Raw genomic sequence first — 17,410 nt, 5'->3', positions numbered from 1 at the left:
CACATCAGCATGCACATGAACCTTTAATGTGTACCTTGTCCTGGGCCTGCTTGGTTGGCTGTTCCATCAGCGTGACGTCCAGTATAGATGTTGTCTGAGGAGAACGAGCCCTTCAAGGAACAGGGCTGCTGGGTCTGGACCTGCTCTGGAGTGGCATGTGGCTGGGTGCTTGAGCTGGAGCTGCCACTGGAATGGGCAGAGCCGTCTGACAGAATTGAACTTTTAGCTGGGGAGCTGGATGAACTCGCACCACTCTCACCTGGATTAAAAACAAATAAATAAAATAAAATAAAATAAAGAGGAGGATTGTGTGCGTCAGAGTGATTCGCTGTGTGTGAATCACACTCCTACAGTTTTCTGAACCTGACGCCATTCCTGTGTTTTCTACTTGTGTGCTTCAGACCAAAAAAAGCTCTCTCATACACACAAATCATGAACCACTTAACAGTCAACCATCCCAACCCACACACCTTTCCTCTCTGTGGAGGTGTTCAGATTGTTTTTGAGCTGCTGCACCATCGGATTGAGTAGTTTTCCAGCCTTCAGCTTGTGTTTACTGGTCCTGCGCCTGCGGCCACATGGGGGTGCAGCATGAAGAAGGCCAACGTTGGGGGGCAGCGTTTTGCCCAGCTCCTTGTATAGATGCTCAATCTCATTCCTCTGGAAAGCCTGCAGCTCAGAGATCTCCTTCATGTGTCTAGTGGAGAAGGTAGAAGAAGAGGACAACATGAAATTAACTAAAAATGTTTCTGACAGGCTGCTAGTCAATTACATAATCTTCTGCCTTCAAGGGGCATCCTCTCCTAAAGCATGTAGCAGATCTTATAGTCATTCTAAAAGCTCTTTACATTTTAAGGTACATTCTTTCTATGTGATAATTACTAATTAAAAATACTGTCAGGAGGCAAAAATACATGCGCACAGTAGAGATAGTATTTTTTAAATTCCAGGAAAAATAAAGTGTTAGCATCATTTAAAACAGTCAACAGCATTTTTACTTCTGTAAACATGAATGCCGTTATTGCCTGTCTGCTTGATTTGGCTATTTCTGTGAGTATATTCAAAAACATTTGTCATTCTGTTTCAAACTGGTGCTTTTTGATTTCTCTGAAGGCACAGTAAACAATCTCTACTTGCAGCCTTACGTCATGGGACAGCGATTTCAAATGCAGGGCACACAATGCAATGAAATGTTTGCTGAAATACACAGATTTTGGGCCCGATTCATTAAGAATGGATTGCGTCCACTTAATAGATCAAAAAATTGCCCATCATCTGCTCAAGCTATCTGCCTCGCCTCATGAATAAAGCTACCTACCCGAATGGAGCAAGCAAGGGCCACTCAAAAAAATATCACATCCTTCACATCACATCAGCCTAAGGTTACTTTTTGCGTGGTGTAAAATGGTAAATTGCTGGTTGTGATACATTTGTTCAGAAGCGATTGAGAGCATGTGTGTATGTTTCTTTACTTTTCTCGCAGCTTCTGTAGTTCTTTCTTCATATCTGCATCCTCGAACTCGGAGTCGTTGTCACTGCTCATGTAGGATGAGTGGGCATGTCCTGCAGGAGGCGAGTGAGCATGACCGTTCATCGCCATGGGAGGTCGGCTCGGTGAGTCAGAGCTCTGTTCACTTTTGCTCCGACCAGAACGTCGCAGGAAGGCCACTGCCCTCTTCATGAGGTCACTTCCACTGTGCTCGGACAGGGCATGAGCTGGGGGATTGGGGTGGGCTGGGGGGAGGACGACGCTGCTGCTGTCCTCGTCTGCCGAGTCAGAGTGGAGGTTAGAGGACTGTTGGTAATGGTTCGGAGTGTCGATTGTCTGGGCCCGGGGGATGTGGTCTGGAGTGATATCAGGGCTGGAGGTGGGGGTGGTCTGGTAGAAGTTTGGTGGAGCAGAGAGACGGTTACTACTGTGAGGTTTGGAATTTCCAGCATTGTCGTTAGTTGCAGCTATCACAGAGGACCCGCCCACAGCCATGCAGCCCTTCTCTTTCTTTCCTTGGCCCAGGAACTGGCTGTGAGATCCTCCAGAACCACTAGAGGGTGCTGGGGAACTGCAGGTGCTGTGGCTTGTCTTGCTTTTCTCTAAACGATAAATGACCTCCGGCGGAGTAGGGATGATCTGGAAGGAAGAGAAGCCCAAGTTAATAACATAATTAGGGTCTGTAAAAATCGAATGCAATGTTTCAGCAATTTTCTGAGAAGAGAGAACAAACATGACCTATATTGTATAATTCATTTGGTTTAAATGACATTTAAGTTGAGTAGATGTGCTGAGTAAGAGGGAAAATTGTGTAATTTACTTGAAATCGGCTTTTGGAGCTACACGAGCCAGCGCCAGTGGTCCCATCATGTCTGTTCAAAACACTGTTTGAGGCTGAACAACAAGGAAGAAGGGTTATGGTTTTTTTTTTCAAACACATTATTCACAAACTATCATACATAATTTTGTTTTTTGGACATGACATAACAAATGCTACCTACCTGCAACTGCAGAGTCACTCAGAGCACCTAGACTATCTGTGCGCTCAGGAATCTGAGGCTAGAAGAGGAAAAGAGAAAGGTGTGTGTGTGAGACAAGTCACAGACATTTGAGTCATGGAAAACATGGAATTGCTGGATTAGCCATCAGGCAAGGCTAGCAGTCATACTCTCTTGGCCTCAGTTTTGTCTGATTGAGTCAGACATGGATTTATTTGAGGTAGCATGCATGGACTGAAGAAAACAAACTTGCACAAAACCAAATAAGGCATCAAGAGATCTTGATGACTCATTGTGCTGACAGTAGCAATTTTGTTATCCTCCCCTTATTCTATACACAGTATCAGTCTTGTTCTTTTCATCCAATAGTTAAATCTAAATCACAGTGCAGGGAAACAATTGAATGATGCACTCATTAACTGAGTTCATTACTAAAGACAGATTGCTAAGATTTGTCTCCCATACTATCTCACACACTCACACATGCATATTTTACCAGTGGCTCCCCTTTCTGTATTGTAAGTGTCCCCTCAGTGCTCTGGCCCTCTGACACTGGTGGTGTAGTGACTCCCTCTGTACTGGAGGCCTGGGGTTCGGACGCAGTGCTGGAGGGCTGGGTGGGAGCATGCTCCTGGTACAACAAGTTTCTCAGCTTCTCATCCAAAGTCTTGATGGTGCGATCTGCAAACTCCACCCTTTTAGGTCCCTCGCTGTCCGACTCTACTGGCCCTGCACTTGCTGACTGTTGGTGGCTAGACGACTGGGAGTTCTGATGTGCTGGACTCTGGGGCTGGGAGGTGACCGTCCCAGGCTGCAAGGGTGTGGCATAAGGTTGCTGCAGGACCACAGACTGATGGGAAGAATGCTGAGGGGGTAGTTCTTCAGTAGGACTGGACGTCTGATTCGGTTGATTAGTTTGAGAAGAGACAATACCCCCAGCTGCTTTTTTTCCTATAGCATTCACATCCAGAGAGACAGGTGGCACAATAGCGCAGCATGGCATATCCGTTACTATAGAGACAGAAGGGATGCAAGACTCTTCCATAGGAAGAGAACTGTGTTGGCCAGAGGCACCACCAACAGTAGAGCCATGTTTAGTAAGACAGGGCTGAGGCTGCTGGATCTGGGCTTTGTCAACAGTTTGGTTTTGAGGGGTAACTGAGGTCTGAGCTGAAGGGGGCAGAGAAGAGGAGCATGTCTGGGATGATAGAGATGCGGCTTGGGCAGTTGCTGCAGATGTGTTACTGCTGGGCATGACTGATGATGAGGAAGGCTTTTCAGATTCTGTAAAAATCAAAAGGTTAATTAGGAAAAGAACAGATTGAGAGTTAAAGGGCTAAAGCTATGAATAAAAAGGACCTGGGTCCTGTGTGTGCCGTGGTGTTACATCACTGCTTGTCTTCCCCCATCAGGCTCTGTCAGCTGGAGTATAAATCCTGCCCTTCGTTTCTGCCTAGAGCCACTGCAGAAGCACACTTATATAACTGACCCTAACGGAAGAACCGCACGGATACACTCTAATGCATGCAAAGCGTCTTCACTATCAACAGTAAGAAAATACCAACACATTTTTCAGTTCATTATAGACTAAATCCTCCTCACAGAGAAAGAAAATCCTCATAATAAAAATGTTCCCCTAGTAAAAGTAAATGGAGGTCATGAAGGAAGGCTCAATGTTAGTCTGTGTTTCCGAGTGTGCAGCATACCCTCGGCTGTAGTTGTTTGAGATGCAGTCTTCTCTTTGTCTATCATAGGGCTCTCAGCCACAGGGCAGATGATAAACCAGCGCTTGCCAGTATGGAGGACTGTCAAGGAGAGAGAGAGACAGAGAAAAAACTTTTACACCTACATCTACTGTAAAATAAATTTAGTAGAAGAGCTAAAAGTATAGAATCCATTTGTTTTCTCATTTTCTTAATGTTGCTTTCAAGTATTCAATTAGCTTAGTTTATACAGTATGTATATAAAACGTCCAGGTGACTCGAGGTCTTACCATTCTGCTGGTACACCAGCTGGGGGCTGCTGGGTGTGGACGTTTTCAATCCCTTCAAAAAAAAAAGATGAAGATATACTTTATTAAACCCATGAGGGGAAATTCAATTTCACACTGAGGGGGCTACCCGCAGCGAGTGCTCCTGAGCTGGTGGGTACTTTTTGGTACCTTGCGCCAGTGCACCTCGGCAGTGCTCAGGAAGTTAGCTGGCACCTCTACCAGACCAATTTCCAGATGTGCTCCACACGGGTGGGATGTACCAAGTCCCTACAGACTGAGCTACTGCCGCACCAAGGATAGCAAAACAGATTGAATGCATGTGTACCAAATGCATCATTGCATGCAAAAGTCACCATTTAGGGCTTGATAAATAACAACACGAGGGCAGTCAGGGACAGATTGCTTCGCGCGCTGCTATTAACTGTCAACAGTTCCTTTCTCACCTCTATTCCCAGTGTGCTAGCACCGTCACTCTGCTTGGGACTGCCTCCCTGGTCTAAGTTCCTCTCACCCTCGGTGTCCTCACTCAGCATGTCCTCAGCCTTATCCACAATGTCCTTCAGCTGCTCAATGAACATTTCTTTTTCTAAAGGCAGAATAAAATCGTTCTCCACCTGAAAGGGTATCACAGAGAAAAAAAAAAACAGTAGAAAAATTAAGCTGCTAGCTCATCAAGCAACGCTTTAAAAAATGTACTAAGAACAGACTTTAAAAAGTTGTCATGTTCCAAACATGACTGATTATTCAAAGAGTACATTCTTTATAGTTTGAAACATAGATACAACTATTTTTGTCTCCATTCGACTTCAGGAAAAAATAAACGCATTCAAATAGTTTTTAAAGAAACAAATGTTCAAGCTTTCAAATGATAAAATTGTAACTCAATATCATTTATTTTGGGTGCTTAACAAGTAGTTAAGTATTACAACCAATTGTATACATTTTAAGTTGATGGAGTAGATAAGCTTAGGGCTGACCTCATATGGTCAAATACTCGCAATTGGTTTGTCAGAGCCTCAGTTCACTGCCAGTTTCATAGTATAATTCCATTCCAGCTGAATGGGTGTGTTTAATGTACAAGTTCACATAGATTTGCTTGTTTTCTCGAAATAATTCATGACTCATAGACTAGCTTGCTATAAATTTCACCTTATTAGTACTTTTAATGCAGTTCTGAAAACCACTTGTACTTAACATCAATCTCCTTAGCGTGCATGAAGAGATCAACCCAAGTATTGATAGAAACTGCATACCCATGTTGAGAGAATTTCATTGGCTACAAGAGATGCCAATCATCGGCACAGTCACGCACAAAAGGCCGTCAGAACAGGGGCAGGCACCTCCTTTCAACAAAAGCTCTCATTGGCTGTTAAAGGCTGCGATCAAGTGTCAAAAAAAGGTCAGTGGAATAGTGGAGTTTTTTGAACATTTCCATGGATCTTTATGGATGTACTGTGTTTGGATCTCTCACTGGATTTGGTGGATTATTATGATCAGGAGAGTACTGTAAATCTTAAAATGGTAAATTAAAAGACTTTGTTTGTGGCTGTGACCCGAACACACTGGGCCATCAGTGTGTGTGTCTGCTGTTTTGGACATGTGTTACATGGTTATAAGCTCACATTAATGCAGACTTGAATGAGTAAGAAAAAACAATGTCCTATCATAAAATAAAGTGTTATTCCAAATCTAGAAGACAAATTCTACAACTACAATTCACTTAGCAGATGTTTTTATCCAAAGCGACGTACATCAGAGAGTAAGTACAACACAAAAAAAAACTACTTTCGACTGTCAGTCGACTAAAGGCAAATTCTGACGAATCAGGCTCGACTATGTAAATCCTTAGTCGGGGACAGGCCTCGATAAGCTATAAATATTCAAAGTCCTAACCATTCCAAATTTGGTTGGGACTGAAGGTGAGAGAAAGCACAAGAGTGAGAAAGCCAAACTTTTTACTGCATTGCAGCTGAGAAAAGCTTCACAGAGAGTTTCAGAATTCTGAGCCATAAAAAAGCATCTCAGGCTATGCCCAGCTTACATCCCACTTCAAAACCTATCCTTTAGTGAAAGTGGCAGCAACTGTGTTCATCCCATACCATGTACGTAGCAATCTCTTCTGGTGCATCTCCATCCAGGTCAAACTTAAAAGTGACCATTTTGTGGTTATGTGTTTCCAGCTGACACTCTACCATCTTGTCGCCAGTGTTGCACACCTGTGACAAAAGCAGACACAATTACTACATAGCCTGTGATCACAATATTTGTTTAACTTGGGCCTAAAAAATAAGTTAATTTTTGGAATGCAGTTGGTTACCCACATTAAGCATGCTGAGCTTTGGCCTGTTGATCTTTTCTTGCCGAGAACGGGTGCGAGTAGACTTGCGATGGTGTTTACGGACTTTAGCTTCACCTTTACCTCCATGTGTTCCCTCATAGCCGTCACTCATCTCCTTTCCTGACATGGCATCAGAGTTGACACTGGTTTTGGAGAAGACAGAAGTATTGGGGGTTTTATTTTCACTTAAACTGACCTCAAAGCTCTTCACTTAGGCGGGCTATCATGGTTTCAAGATAAAAAAAAAAAAAACAAGTAATGCTGGTTTACTGAACAGGAACTAAAGTAAAAGGTCAAACATAAACTTAAAAAAAAGTTTATGCCCCAATAGAAATGGTATATCAACAAAGGGGGAACTAACAAAAAGTATTGTAATAAACACAAAGGCATAATCAAAGGTAAATTAGGTGTCTCTCTGCTTGGGAAAGCCAGCAGGGTTTGGTGAAAGTCTGATATGACATGAGTGACACTTTTATGAAGGAACATCTGAACAATCTGATATCCAAAGAAGTCTAAGGTCAAAATGATATGAAAGATCAACAGATGCTTCAGAGAGTTCATTGAAGTGCACTTAACTGAAGAGCTTTCATTTAGTAAACACTGTGCTAAGGAAAGATAGCAAAGTCTGCTTAGACCAGGTCCATAGAATGCCAACTTCAGGATTTTTTTTTTTTTAAAACAACACAACGGAGGGCGATATTTAATGTTATACATTAAACTTCTTGTTTCACGTCACTGCTTATAGGGCGTTTCTCTAGGGATTAAAGTCCATTTGACAGCACCTGAGAAATAACTATCCAATTTATATTTCTCAGGTTTACAATCACTGAGCTGTCCCCTGTAAAGACAGCTGAGGTGAAAAGGCTAGTACCTGTCATAGCTCTGTCCTCCAGTTGGTTTCTCTTGATCCTACAGACAGCACAAGCACGGACACAAAAAGGAAGGAGACTGAATAAATGAAAGTAAGATAGATCACGCATATCAGTTTGCACAGATATATTTGCAAATCAAGGTGGACAGAAAAAATAAATCGCTAGAAAACAGAGATGTGATTAGCAAAGTCGGGAAGTATGCTTAGGCAGTCTTAAATACAAAAATATAGTTGAGAAAGAACGTCTGTGTGGGAAACAATGTCACTGATCATTTTAGTCTTGCAGTGTTAACGTTTCATGTCGGAAAATCCTGAATCACATAAATCTCAGAGAAAGTGTTGAACTGAGTCACAGTGACATACCTCCATGTTGGTCTCAGCTGGGCCCTGACTTGCAGCTCCTGTGAGAGAACTGAGCTGTTTCTGCTGAGTCAAACTGGGACTGGCAGACCCAGATGAAGCTCGTTGAGAGTCAGAATGCTGCAGCACTGGAATCTGGCTCTGAATCTGATTCTGGGCCTGCGGGGGCAGTGGGTGTACATTCTTGATGTCTAGCTGGACAGCGCTTGTGGCTGTTCCAGGGTCTGACACATTCTGCACAGGTGGGGAGAAGACTGCAGGTTGGGTGAGCTGAGCAGAGGCAGCATGCTCTGGATGGGGGACCAGGACCTTTTACAAAAGACAACAAGATAAAACATTATTATCATCATCAAATTTATTAAAGACACTGACTCACACAATAATAATATTTTGAGATGACTTATTGTTTTTACATGACTTAAATGTTTTTTGATTCGCTTTAATTCAAGAATATCCAACAGGATATTCAACAATAAAGAACACATCAACATAGCTGCAGATGTGGTTATATAGTATGTCTATTGAAATGATATGAAATACCTTTTTCTACCAACTTTTTTAAACTACCGTATGTGTGGGTAACATATGTATTGATCAGCAAAGTTGACTGAGTTGAAAATGTATTCATTTTTTCAGCTACATTGTTTATTTTGACTTGAACATATAAAAGTTTATTACTCTTCCTCCACAGAGAAAAGCAGAATGACTCTAAAAACAAGTTATTGTTATACAAAAGTATTATGACAGACTTCATCACCGAAGAGTTCATACCTTCTTGGTAAATATCTGTTCTCTATTGAAGCCTTTATAATTACCTGTTTTAGAGGTTGGGTGCTGCCATTTGTGGGAGGGTGTGTGTTCTGAGATGTGGCTGTGAGTGTGTGTAAGGGGTGGGTTGCCAAAGCTGACATAAATGCAAGTTGTGATTGACAAGCTTCAGCTCTAACACTGGACTGGTGCTGTGGGGACGTGGGTCCCGTCTTACCCACTATGTGTGATGGTGAAGGCATGAGTGACACTGGGATGGGGGGCACTAATGTGTTCTCAATGTGCAGTGGAGAAAGGGGGGAGACAGAGGGGGTACAAGGGAGTGTCTGTCCTGGGGAAAGGTAGATGTGATTAAGAGAAGAGGAGGTTGAAGGGTTAGGGACAGTGCAAGAGTGAGGGTAGGAGGATTCACAGTCAGTCACAGCTGTCATCACCTGGACTGTGGGATACTGTGAAGGAAACTGGAGTGGAAAAAAGAACAAAAAGGAAGAAGCAGAAGAAAATCAAATAGTCTAAGAACCAAAGTCAAACATAAACAAGTATATTCAAAGCTGTAGAAAACTGCTGAGACATACAATAACAACAAAATTATTGTATGTCTGAGCAAGGACAGGAAAAAAAAAGCAGGTAAGATAAGATTAGTGTAAGTTTGTGTAAACTTCATTCTACTCCTTTTCCAAATACTGTTTGATTTGTGTTGAACATGGCAGTCAATATTGTGGTTTACTATTAATATTCTATATCGATTTTCTTGTTTTGTTTTATTTTATCAACATGATCCTAAAATATCAATGTGAGAAAGCAGTTGGAACCGACTGTAAATACCTGGGATGAATGTGCTGCTGGTTGAAAGTTTGAAATCTGCAGAGGTTGGAGTTGTTGGTGGACAGCAGACTGAGCAAGAGGCGGTTGAGGAGGAAGTGCCTGAGGTGGCACACTGAAAGTTGACTGGCCTAGATTCTGCCCAAGGCCCTGTCGGTCCTGTCCAAGCTGAGATATGTTCTGACTAGCTAGGATGTTCTAGAGGAGAACAAGAAGAGCCGGGAGAAAAGAAAGGGAGGGAGTTCAATAATGGAATTGATTCAAGTTTCATCCCTCAGTTTGGAAATCTGCTTTTCCTGGTATTGACCCAGATCAAAATAGCTCACAGCTTCTATCCTGAGTCTGACCCTAACCTTTGAATCAGTCTGAGTCTGCTGCACAGCACTGTGTATCACGGAAACGGAGCAGGCCAGAGAGGGCAGGCGGATGCAGCAGATAAAACCCCTTATTGTTTTCATTACTGTTTCCATTATCTCTCTGTTGGCTGTTGTCCGAGGAAATTCCTGTTTATCTGACTGCTCCTTTTTTTTTTTTTTTTTCATACACCTAATGTCCACCAACACAGCTGCTTCCAATTCAACTGAACCAAATCAAAACCAGGCACTGTGGCTCCAACCCTAGCATTTTCATTAATAAAAAGATTAGCATGTTTACAATAATTATTTCCTCTCCCTCCCCACAGTGAAAAAGTGTGCACAAACAAAGGCATTCTACCTGATTCAGGAAAGCAGCATTGCAAAGATAGGGTTGAAACTGATGAAAAATAAAAAAACAGGGTGAGGTAAGAAGAGGGAAAAAAACATCGAATCAAAGCTGTGCAACTCTTTACGCCACCGTTCTACAATGTACTGTAGTGTAGTGTTTAGTGATAGTAAACACTGTGCACTTACCTGGTTAGCTTCCCCATAGATCTGTGAAGCAGTAGACTGTGCAGGCAGGTACTGGCTCTGACATGTTGCTGACTGTGTCTGCAGCACATTGTGGGCTGAATGGGCATAGCTCTGAGAGGCGGTATCAGGTGGACCTGGAGCAGGGAAACTCTGGTGTATGACTCCAACCTGCACAGCTGGGGTCGATGTAGGATGAGGTTGAGCAACTGGTTTCTGAACCTGCTGAACTGTAGACTGGGATACATCCTGAATCGGTTGGGGTACTACAGTCTGTATGGTTGTCTGACTGTGCTTCTGCAGAGGTGGGATCTGTACTTGTTGCTGAGCAGGTGGCTGGTGGCTTTGTGGATGGTGGGTCGTTTGTTGTGCCATATGTTGGTGTACAGTGTGTAGAGTTTCTTGACCATGCTGCTGCTGAGGCTGTATATAAGCTTGCCCAGCATGCTGTGTTAGTCGTATATTGGACTGAGTATTTTGTTGTAAAGGCTGTTGGTGCTCTGGCTGCATGGGTATTTGTTGGTTGTAAAGTGCTGGTGTGGAAGAGCTCTGGCCAGACTGCTGACATGGCAGCTTGACTGCAGCTTGAATCTGTTGCAGTGCTCTGAGAGCTTGTGGAGGATGACACTGGGCTGTGGCTACAGATGCAACAGGAAAGCTTTGTGCTGGCTGCTGTGTTGGCAGAGTGGTTGCTGCTGTTGCTACAGTCTGTTGCTGAACTAGACCAGGATACCCTGATGCAGATTGAGTCTGTTGCTGAGTTGGGCCCACACAGTTCTGACAAGTTTGTTGAACATTCAAAGGGCAAGTCGAAGAGCCTGCTGTTGCTGCCTGCTGCAGTTGGTAGCCTTGTGTTTGATAGCTCTGTGCAACATGTTGTGGTACGGCTGATGCAGCTTGGGTCTGTTGCACACTTTGAGATGTGAAGCCAGCAGCACTGGCTGTTTGCTGAATGTTGACTGAGCAAAGACTAGCTGGATCTGGTGTGGGAACACTATGTTGGCCAGTATATGGAGCAGTAGGGTAGCTGTGTCCTGGCTGGAGATACTGTAGTGTTGTGTGCACTGCTGTGCTGGATGAGGGCAGGCCCTGGGCAGATGGTTGATTTTGGTGACCTGTCGAACTATTCTGAGGACACAAAGAAGAGAAATACTTATAGGAACCTTTTGTAAGTTAATTTTACTGGTCAATGATAAAATCACACTAAGTGTGCCCATTGTATGAAGTCATACAGGATGCAAATACAAAGACAGGATGAGCCATGAAATAAGTTAATGAAACAACTGTTTCAACAATGAGCAGATGGTGACAGGTGGATGCTAAAATAAGAACATAAATGAAAAATGGTCGAAGAGGCAAAGAGACAGAGATTAGACAGTTGCCCCTTCTCCTTCAATCAGAGATCAGCTATCCAAGGCAGGCTAAGAAGCAAGACAGCTGTTGCATTGGGCCAGTAAAGCAGAAAGGAAAAATGTTAAAACATAGGTCAGCTCTAGAGGGGATTGGCTAATCAGCAGGGAAACATAATCCGTTAAAGATGGTGCCATTGTCATTCAGCAAAAGCAAGCATATTATTAACAGGATGGTCAGCTCTGTATGCCTTTGCAGGCAGAAAGATTTAGACAGAGGACAGGAGATCAGACCGGCTCCATGCAGAATAATGCTGGAACTGCTACAGTCTGGCAGAGAGGGTTAAGCAGGAATTAACTCCAAATCAGCAACTATAAGTGACTTGTCTCCTATTATAACCTACCACTCCTACAGCCCTGGTAACTTGCTGTTCTCCGTCACAGAATCTATCCTCGCAATCCTGGAGGGGTTCATGTTCCCCAACTGAACTGCCACTCAGAAGACGACTCTTCAGACTGTTGTCTCCATCACTGCATGTAGGCCTGTGGACAGCTGAGGAGTTCAGCATGGAAGCTTGGGTGACTTTGGTTTGACAAGGGGTTGCTTTACGGCTTATTATTTTGAACAGGGACTGCTGAAGAAGTGAGAAATCAGAACTATCACTTGGACCTTTCAGCCGTCCATAATCAGGGACGTTTTTTGTACCAGCCGAGGAAAGATGTTGTCTAAAGTCACAGGGACAGAGGTGATTTGGAATGAGAACAGAAGGACGACAGTGACTGCCTTCTCTTGACCTTAGAAGAAGCAAACAGAGACAGGCCCGACACATTTGGCTTTGATGCACTGCCACATGGTGGTTGTGATGGGAGTTTAGACTAAGAAGACTACTAAGGTCAGAGTGTCTGCGTCCAGTTTGGGCAGTTATGTTCTCAGACGATTGTCTGATGCTAGTGTCACTAAGGCGGCGGCACTCGGAATGTGGACTGACAGGGGTAACCTGCAAAACTGGCAGAGCACTCTGGGAGCAGAGCCCTTCCTCAGCCTCTGAATGAGGCTCAGAGAGGGTAAGTAATGACTGGTTCTCTGGTTCTGTGGGGGTAAGACTCATTGATCTCTGAGAGTGAATGGACTGCGCATGGAGTTGAGAAACACGGTTTGCCCTTTGAGTGTCAATAACGGGGGCACTTCCTCTCCGAGCTGCAGCTCCAAAACGATTCCTGAGCTCTGGGCTCATTGTGGCCCCCCAAAGTTCACCCTTTTCACAGGAGTGAGGTCGATCCGTCAGGGGAGGGTTACCACTCTGGCACTGATCAAGAAGCAACCCAAAAGCAAAACACATTACTGAAAATGGTCTCATAACAAAATTATAAGGAAAACATATGACGAGATGAGAATGGACATTCATATGCATTTCATACGCATAAGTGTATAGATGTGCATGTGTGTTGACAGTGAAGTTGGCTTGTTGTTTCCAAGTGTACATGCTGTTCCTGTGTTTAGTATCACAGCCCCATGAGCTATGGCTGACTTCAAATCTCATAAATCTGAATGTACATGGCCCAACTGGGTGTGTATGCTTCTGATACAGACCTGCTGTGTTGCCATAGTAATAGGCTCCAGCAGGGACTGGTAGAGGACACTGTGTTGGCTGCTGTGGGAGTCTGAGTACACAGTTGAGCCCATGCCACTGTCAAGTGTGCTGTCTGCTGCAAAGAGATACAAAATGATGCACTCATAAAAAAAATTAAGTTTAGCAAATGTGTTTCTGTATGAAGAAGAAAGGAATCTTACATGTCACTGAGGTGGCACTAGCTGGTAGGTTACGCAGCCTGTTGTGCTGATCTGTTTCCGGCTCTTCTGGCTCCAGCAAAGGTTGTCCTACATGTGCAGCCCCAGCAGGGATTCCCTGAGATGGTGTCATCTGGGCCCCATGTCCCCCTTCACCTTGATCTACTGCAACCGCAGCAGACACTGTTCTCTCTCTTCTCCATTTGATCAGAGCCACACGATCCCTAATTGACTTTCCCACAGTCTTAGCATCACTCTCCTGGAAGAAGCCTGACTCCACCTGACAAAGCAGAGGAAAGAGTATAACTTCGAGGATATTTTTAGCATGGAGCATGTGAGAGAAGAGGGTGCATTAAAGGGGGGGGGGAGTGTGTAAGGGAGGGAGAAAAGTAACAAGTAAAGGAAGGAACAGAAAATCTATTTTAAGAGCGATCCAAGCTGTGGGGAACTGTTTCTTTTGTCAGCAGCTTCTTTCACTGTTCAAAGCAGAGAACTGTCTAGAATTGTTCAATCTGCAAATAACAAAGATGAGACAAAACAGAGAGAACACATTTTGTACACTATTTTTTTCCGTGTACAATGAAGAATTTCAAGTGTTGTCTCAAATCCAAAAGAGGAAGAAGTCAAGTTTAAACTGTCTACAGAGCTTTAGCTATTTCCATACTTGTGAAAATTGTGATATATTTTGTCTGTAAAGAAATGACTCATTAGAGTAAATAAGGAGTGACATGACATGGGAGCATGCTCCACATGTCTGCCCTCATCAGAACACAGAACGTTACAGAGAAGTCTTTTTTCCCAAAACATCACAGCCTGGTCAAGGCCAGAACAGCACAGACAAATGGAGAGAGAGAGAGCAGACAGAAACGAGAACAATATGTGTGGGGAGAGAGAGAGAGAGAGAGAGAGCAGACAGAAACGAGAACAATATGTGTGGAGAGAGAGAGAGAGAGAGAGAGAGAGAGAGAGAGAGAGAGAGAGAGAGAGAGAGAGAGAGAAACAAATAAAAATTAAGAAACTTCTGAATACAAGAGACAAAAGACTCTCAGGTGACACACCTTACTGTCTTAATGTACTCGCACATACTTTACATATACATTCATCTCTGTACAATATTTAATACCAGTGTGGATGCTACTTGATCTTGATGTAAAGCATAGGCCCGACATAAGATAGATTTATTTAGATATATTTTAAAGAAAGTGTTTTAGTCTCTTCTTGAATAGTTCTGCCAAGAGGATACGTTAGATTAGATGATAATTTAAAGGCTCTAGGTTGATAATATCATGTCCTCAACTGAAAGAACTCTTCTGTGAAAACCATCAGATAAGACACCAAGACACCCACAGGACCAGCAACAAAACACTATCCCAGGAAAAAAAAAATGGAGAAAACTATGTAAACATCCCAAAAAATCCAGCCACAATCTCTTTATTCCTGGAAAAGCAGAGTGAGTTATTATCAGCAATCTGCATTCCTTGATGAAGAGATACAAGTACTGGGAGCTGCTACAACACACCAAGCCACTTTTAAAAATGCCTTACTAACATGATTAAAATTAACTTTGAACTTAAAAGCTGCAAATAAGATGACCGTTTCTTTAAGGTAGACATCCCAGTTTAATGAAACATGTGCAGAAGCCAAGGCCCAGGATTCCACATTTATCTCCTTATCTTTTTTTACATTTCAAACATTTGCATGACTGCATCTTAAATTACTAACTCACCATCTCTTGTGCCACAACTTCAGGAACCTCCTTCTCCAAGTCAAATGTGAACTCTATGGCTCCGCTCTCCTTGTATTTGCCTTTTAACTTCTTATGGTCTTCCACCCAAAGTTTCAGGGCTATTGAGGCCTTTTTGCAATCATCCTCTTCAGCTAGCTCCACCCGTACCCCTGTGTCCTCAGCAAAGAAAGCGTGGTTTAACAGGTCCTTAATTGTGTACCTGAAAAATTTAACAGCAACGCTTTAGACTCTGGAAAAATAAATACATTTCCATGAACTGATGCCACTTATCTGTAGTGTACCATATTTGTAGATAAGGAATGATATGATTAGCTATGCTACAAGGACATCTTTGCCAAGTATTAAAGTTATCACATTATACATTGAAAACCTTTGCTGCACAAACAAAGTCACTCACTGAACCCAATGACACTTCAATAAAAAAAAGCCACTGAAAGCTAAACAAGAGTTATTTTCCCCTCAGTACACAAACTCATTGTGTAAAAGAAATGAATGACACACTGCAGATATGGTGGGAGACTGCAATGCTGCTAAGAGCCAAACTGTCAGCACCACCGCAATGAAGCGTGGGAGGTGAGACAAGGCTTGAAAGATGAGAGGGCTTCTTGTGGGCATAGTTGGCCGGAAACTGGACAATGATGGCAAAAGTCACTCACCGCTCCTCTTTCTTTTGGCAGATACACTCTCCTATAATCTCCTTGATTTCAGGATCCATGACCTTGTTGTAGCTGGCTGGCTTCACTCCCTGAGGAAAGGGAAATATTAAACAAAATGCTGAGGCCACAACATGAAATGATACTGTGTCGAAGACAAATGACACAGGAAAAACAAAGAGAAAAGAGAAGGGACGTTGTAAAGGTATTCCACCCTAAATTTAGTCTTTTACATGTCACAATCTCATACTGTAGGTTGTTGAGATTTTTAAGGCCCAAAGTGGATTCCAAAAAGTGCAACAGCATCCATTGAACACAATGAGTCTGCCCTGGTTTCTTATATTTTGTTTTTAAACTGAAGTAATGTGATCATTTATTTTTCAGAACATTCACAGCTCAGTGATGAAAGGACAGCAGGAGTTATTGACATTTTCTTTATACATTTTGGGTGGGATTTTCAACATGGAGATTTTGATACTCAATAGATTACGTTGTGTTCATTTTTATTTTTATTTTAAATGGATTTGAAATCATTAATTCTTAGGAGTCAATTTATGCATCTAAGATATAAAGTGTAGGCATCCCCTGGTTTAACATTTCTTCCAGTTACGCAGCTGCACGCTGTATATGCTCAGGGAGTAGAATAAAGCTATCAGGGTTTCTCTTTGATCAATCTCCTATTAATATCCTGCAGTGGTCCCTGCAGGCAAATCTAATATGCATACAGTAACAATTCAGAGAACAGTATTTAGAGGTAGCTGCACTGATGCAGCCCAACCCACAGATATGAGCATTGAGCATCTCTTTTTTAACAGCAGGTGAAACAGTCATCTCCCAGAGACTAAACCTGCCAAGTCTCAGGAGTAGAAAATCAATACTTTCATCAAATCAGGAAGTCTATCATGACTTTGGACACCCTCCTGATCTTAAACCAGTTTGCTGAAAGCTTTGCTATCAGAGGCAAGCTCAGTGATACAGAACTGAATACAGCCTTAAGGCTTTGTCTAAAGAACAAAGCAGATTTGGACTCCTTCTGTGACACCATATGGCTCATTAGATTCTTCACCCAAGAAATTCAAGGATGAGGAGGATACTATCTAGCTGAAAACACAGCAAAGCTTGCACTATAGCTGCATCCCTACAATGTAAAACTCCTTAGACGTATTATGAGGTAAAGTACGTAGCTTAAAACATTCCCAACAACACTCTGACATTTTCCAGTATAACTAATCGTGACCCTGTACAGCAACAAAGTGCTTCCTACAGGTATTGTCTTTTTTAAGAACATTGTTGCATTTTTTTCCTCCTTGTACTTTCTTTAAACTATTGTTACATGTATTTGCATA

General features: G+C 42.8%; 1 protein-coding gene across 3 annotated transcripts in view; it reads right to left on the bottom strand.

Moving 5' to 3' along the window:
- The window catches only part of LOC109980916 (serine/threonine-protein kinase WNK2), a 42,979-nt gene that overhangs the window by 7,713 nt on the left and 17,856 nt on the right, over positions 1-17,410 (bottom strand). The window contains exons 6-27 of one of the 3 annotated variants that reach the window (XM_029276542.2): positions 16,068-16,156; positions 15,391-15,610; positions 13,668-13,944; positions 13,467-13,582; positions 12,280-13,182; positions 10,530-11,654; positions 10,354-10,392; positions 9,643-9,837; positions 8,865-9,278; positions 8,053-8,358; positions 7,690-7,727; positions 6,802-6,961; positions 6,580-6,696; positions 4,924-5,094; positions 4,481-4,532; positions 4,194-4,292; positions 2,984-3,771; positions 2,491-2,548; positions 2,310-2,383; positions 1,473-2,128; positions 471-697; positions 35-259 (exon numbers count right to left, since the gene is read on the bottom strand). In XM_029276542.2, the coding sequence (XP_029132375.2) occupies positions 35-259; positions 471-697; positions 1,473-2,128; positions 2,310-2,383; positions 2,491-2,548; positions 2,984-3,771; positions 4,194-4,292; positions 4,481-4,532; positions 4,924-5,094; positions 6,580-6,696; positions 6,802-6,961; positions 7,690-7,727; positions 8,053-8,358; positions 8,865-9,278; positions 9,643-9,837; positions 10,354-10,392; positions 10,530-11,654; positions 12,280-13,182; positions 13,467-13,582; positions 13,668-13,944; positions 15,391-15,610; positions 16,068-16,156 (6,349 nt within the window). The remainder of the gene's footprint in view (positions 1-34; positions 260-470; positions 698-1,472; positions 2,129-2,309; positions 2,384-2,490; positions 2,549-2,983; positions 3,772-4,193; positions 4,293-4,480; positions 4,533-4,923; positions 5,095-6,579; positions 6,697-6,801; positions 6,962-7,689; positions 7,728-8,052; positions 8,359-8,864; positions 9,279-9,642; positions 9,838-10,353; positions 10,393-10,529; positions 11,655-12,279; positions 13,183-13,466; positions 13,583-13,667; positions 13,945-15,390; positions 15,611-16,067; positions 16,157-17,410) is intronic. The other 2 variants (XM_065961245.1, XM_065961246.1) reach the window with 2 other exon arrangements.

Source organism: Labrus bergylta, chromosome 12, assembly GCF_963930695.1.
Source record: "Labrus bergylta chromosome 12, fLabBer1.1, whole genome shotgun sequence".
In the NCBI taxonomy this organism is placed as follows: domain Eukaryota; kingdom Metazoa; phylum Chordata; class Actinopteri; order Labriformes; family Labridae; genus Labrus; species Labrus bergylta.
This window is presented reverse-complemented; position numbering and strand designations above follow the sequence as displayed.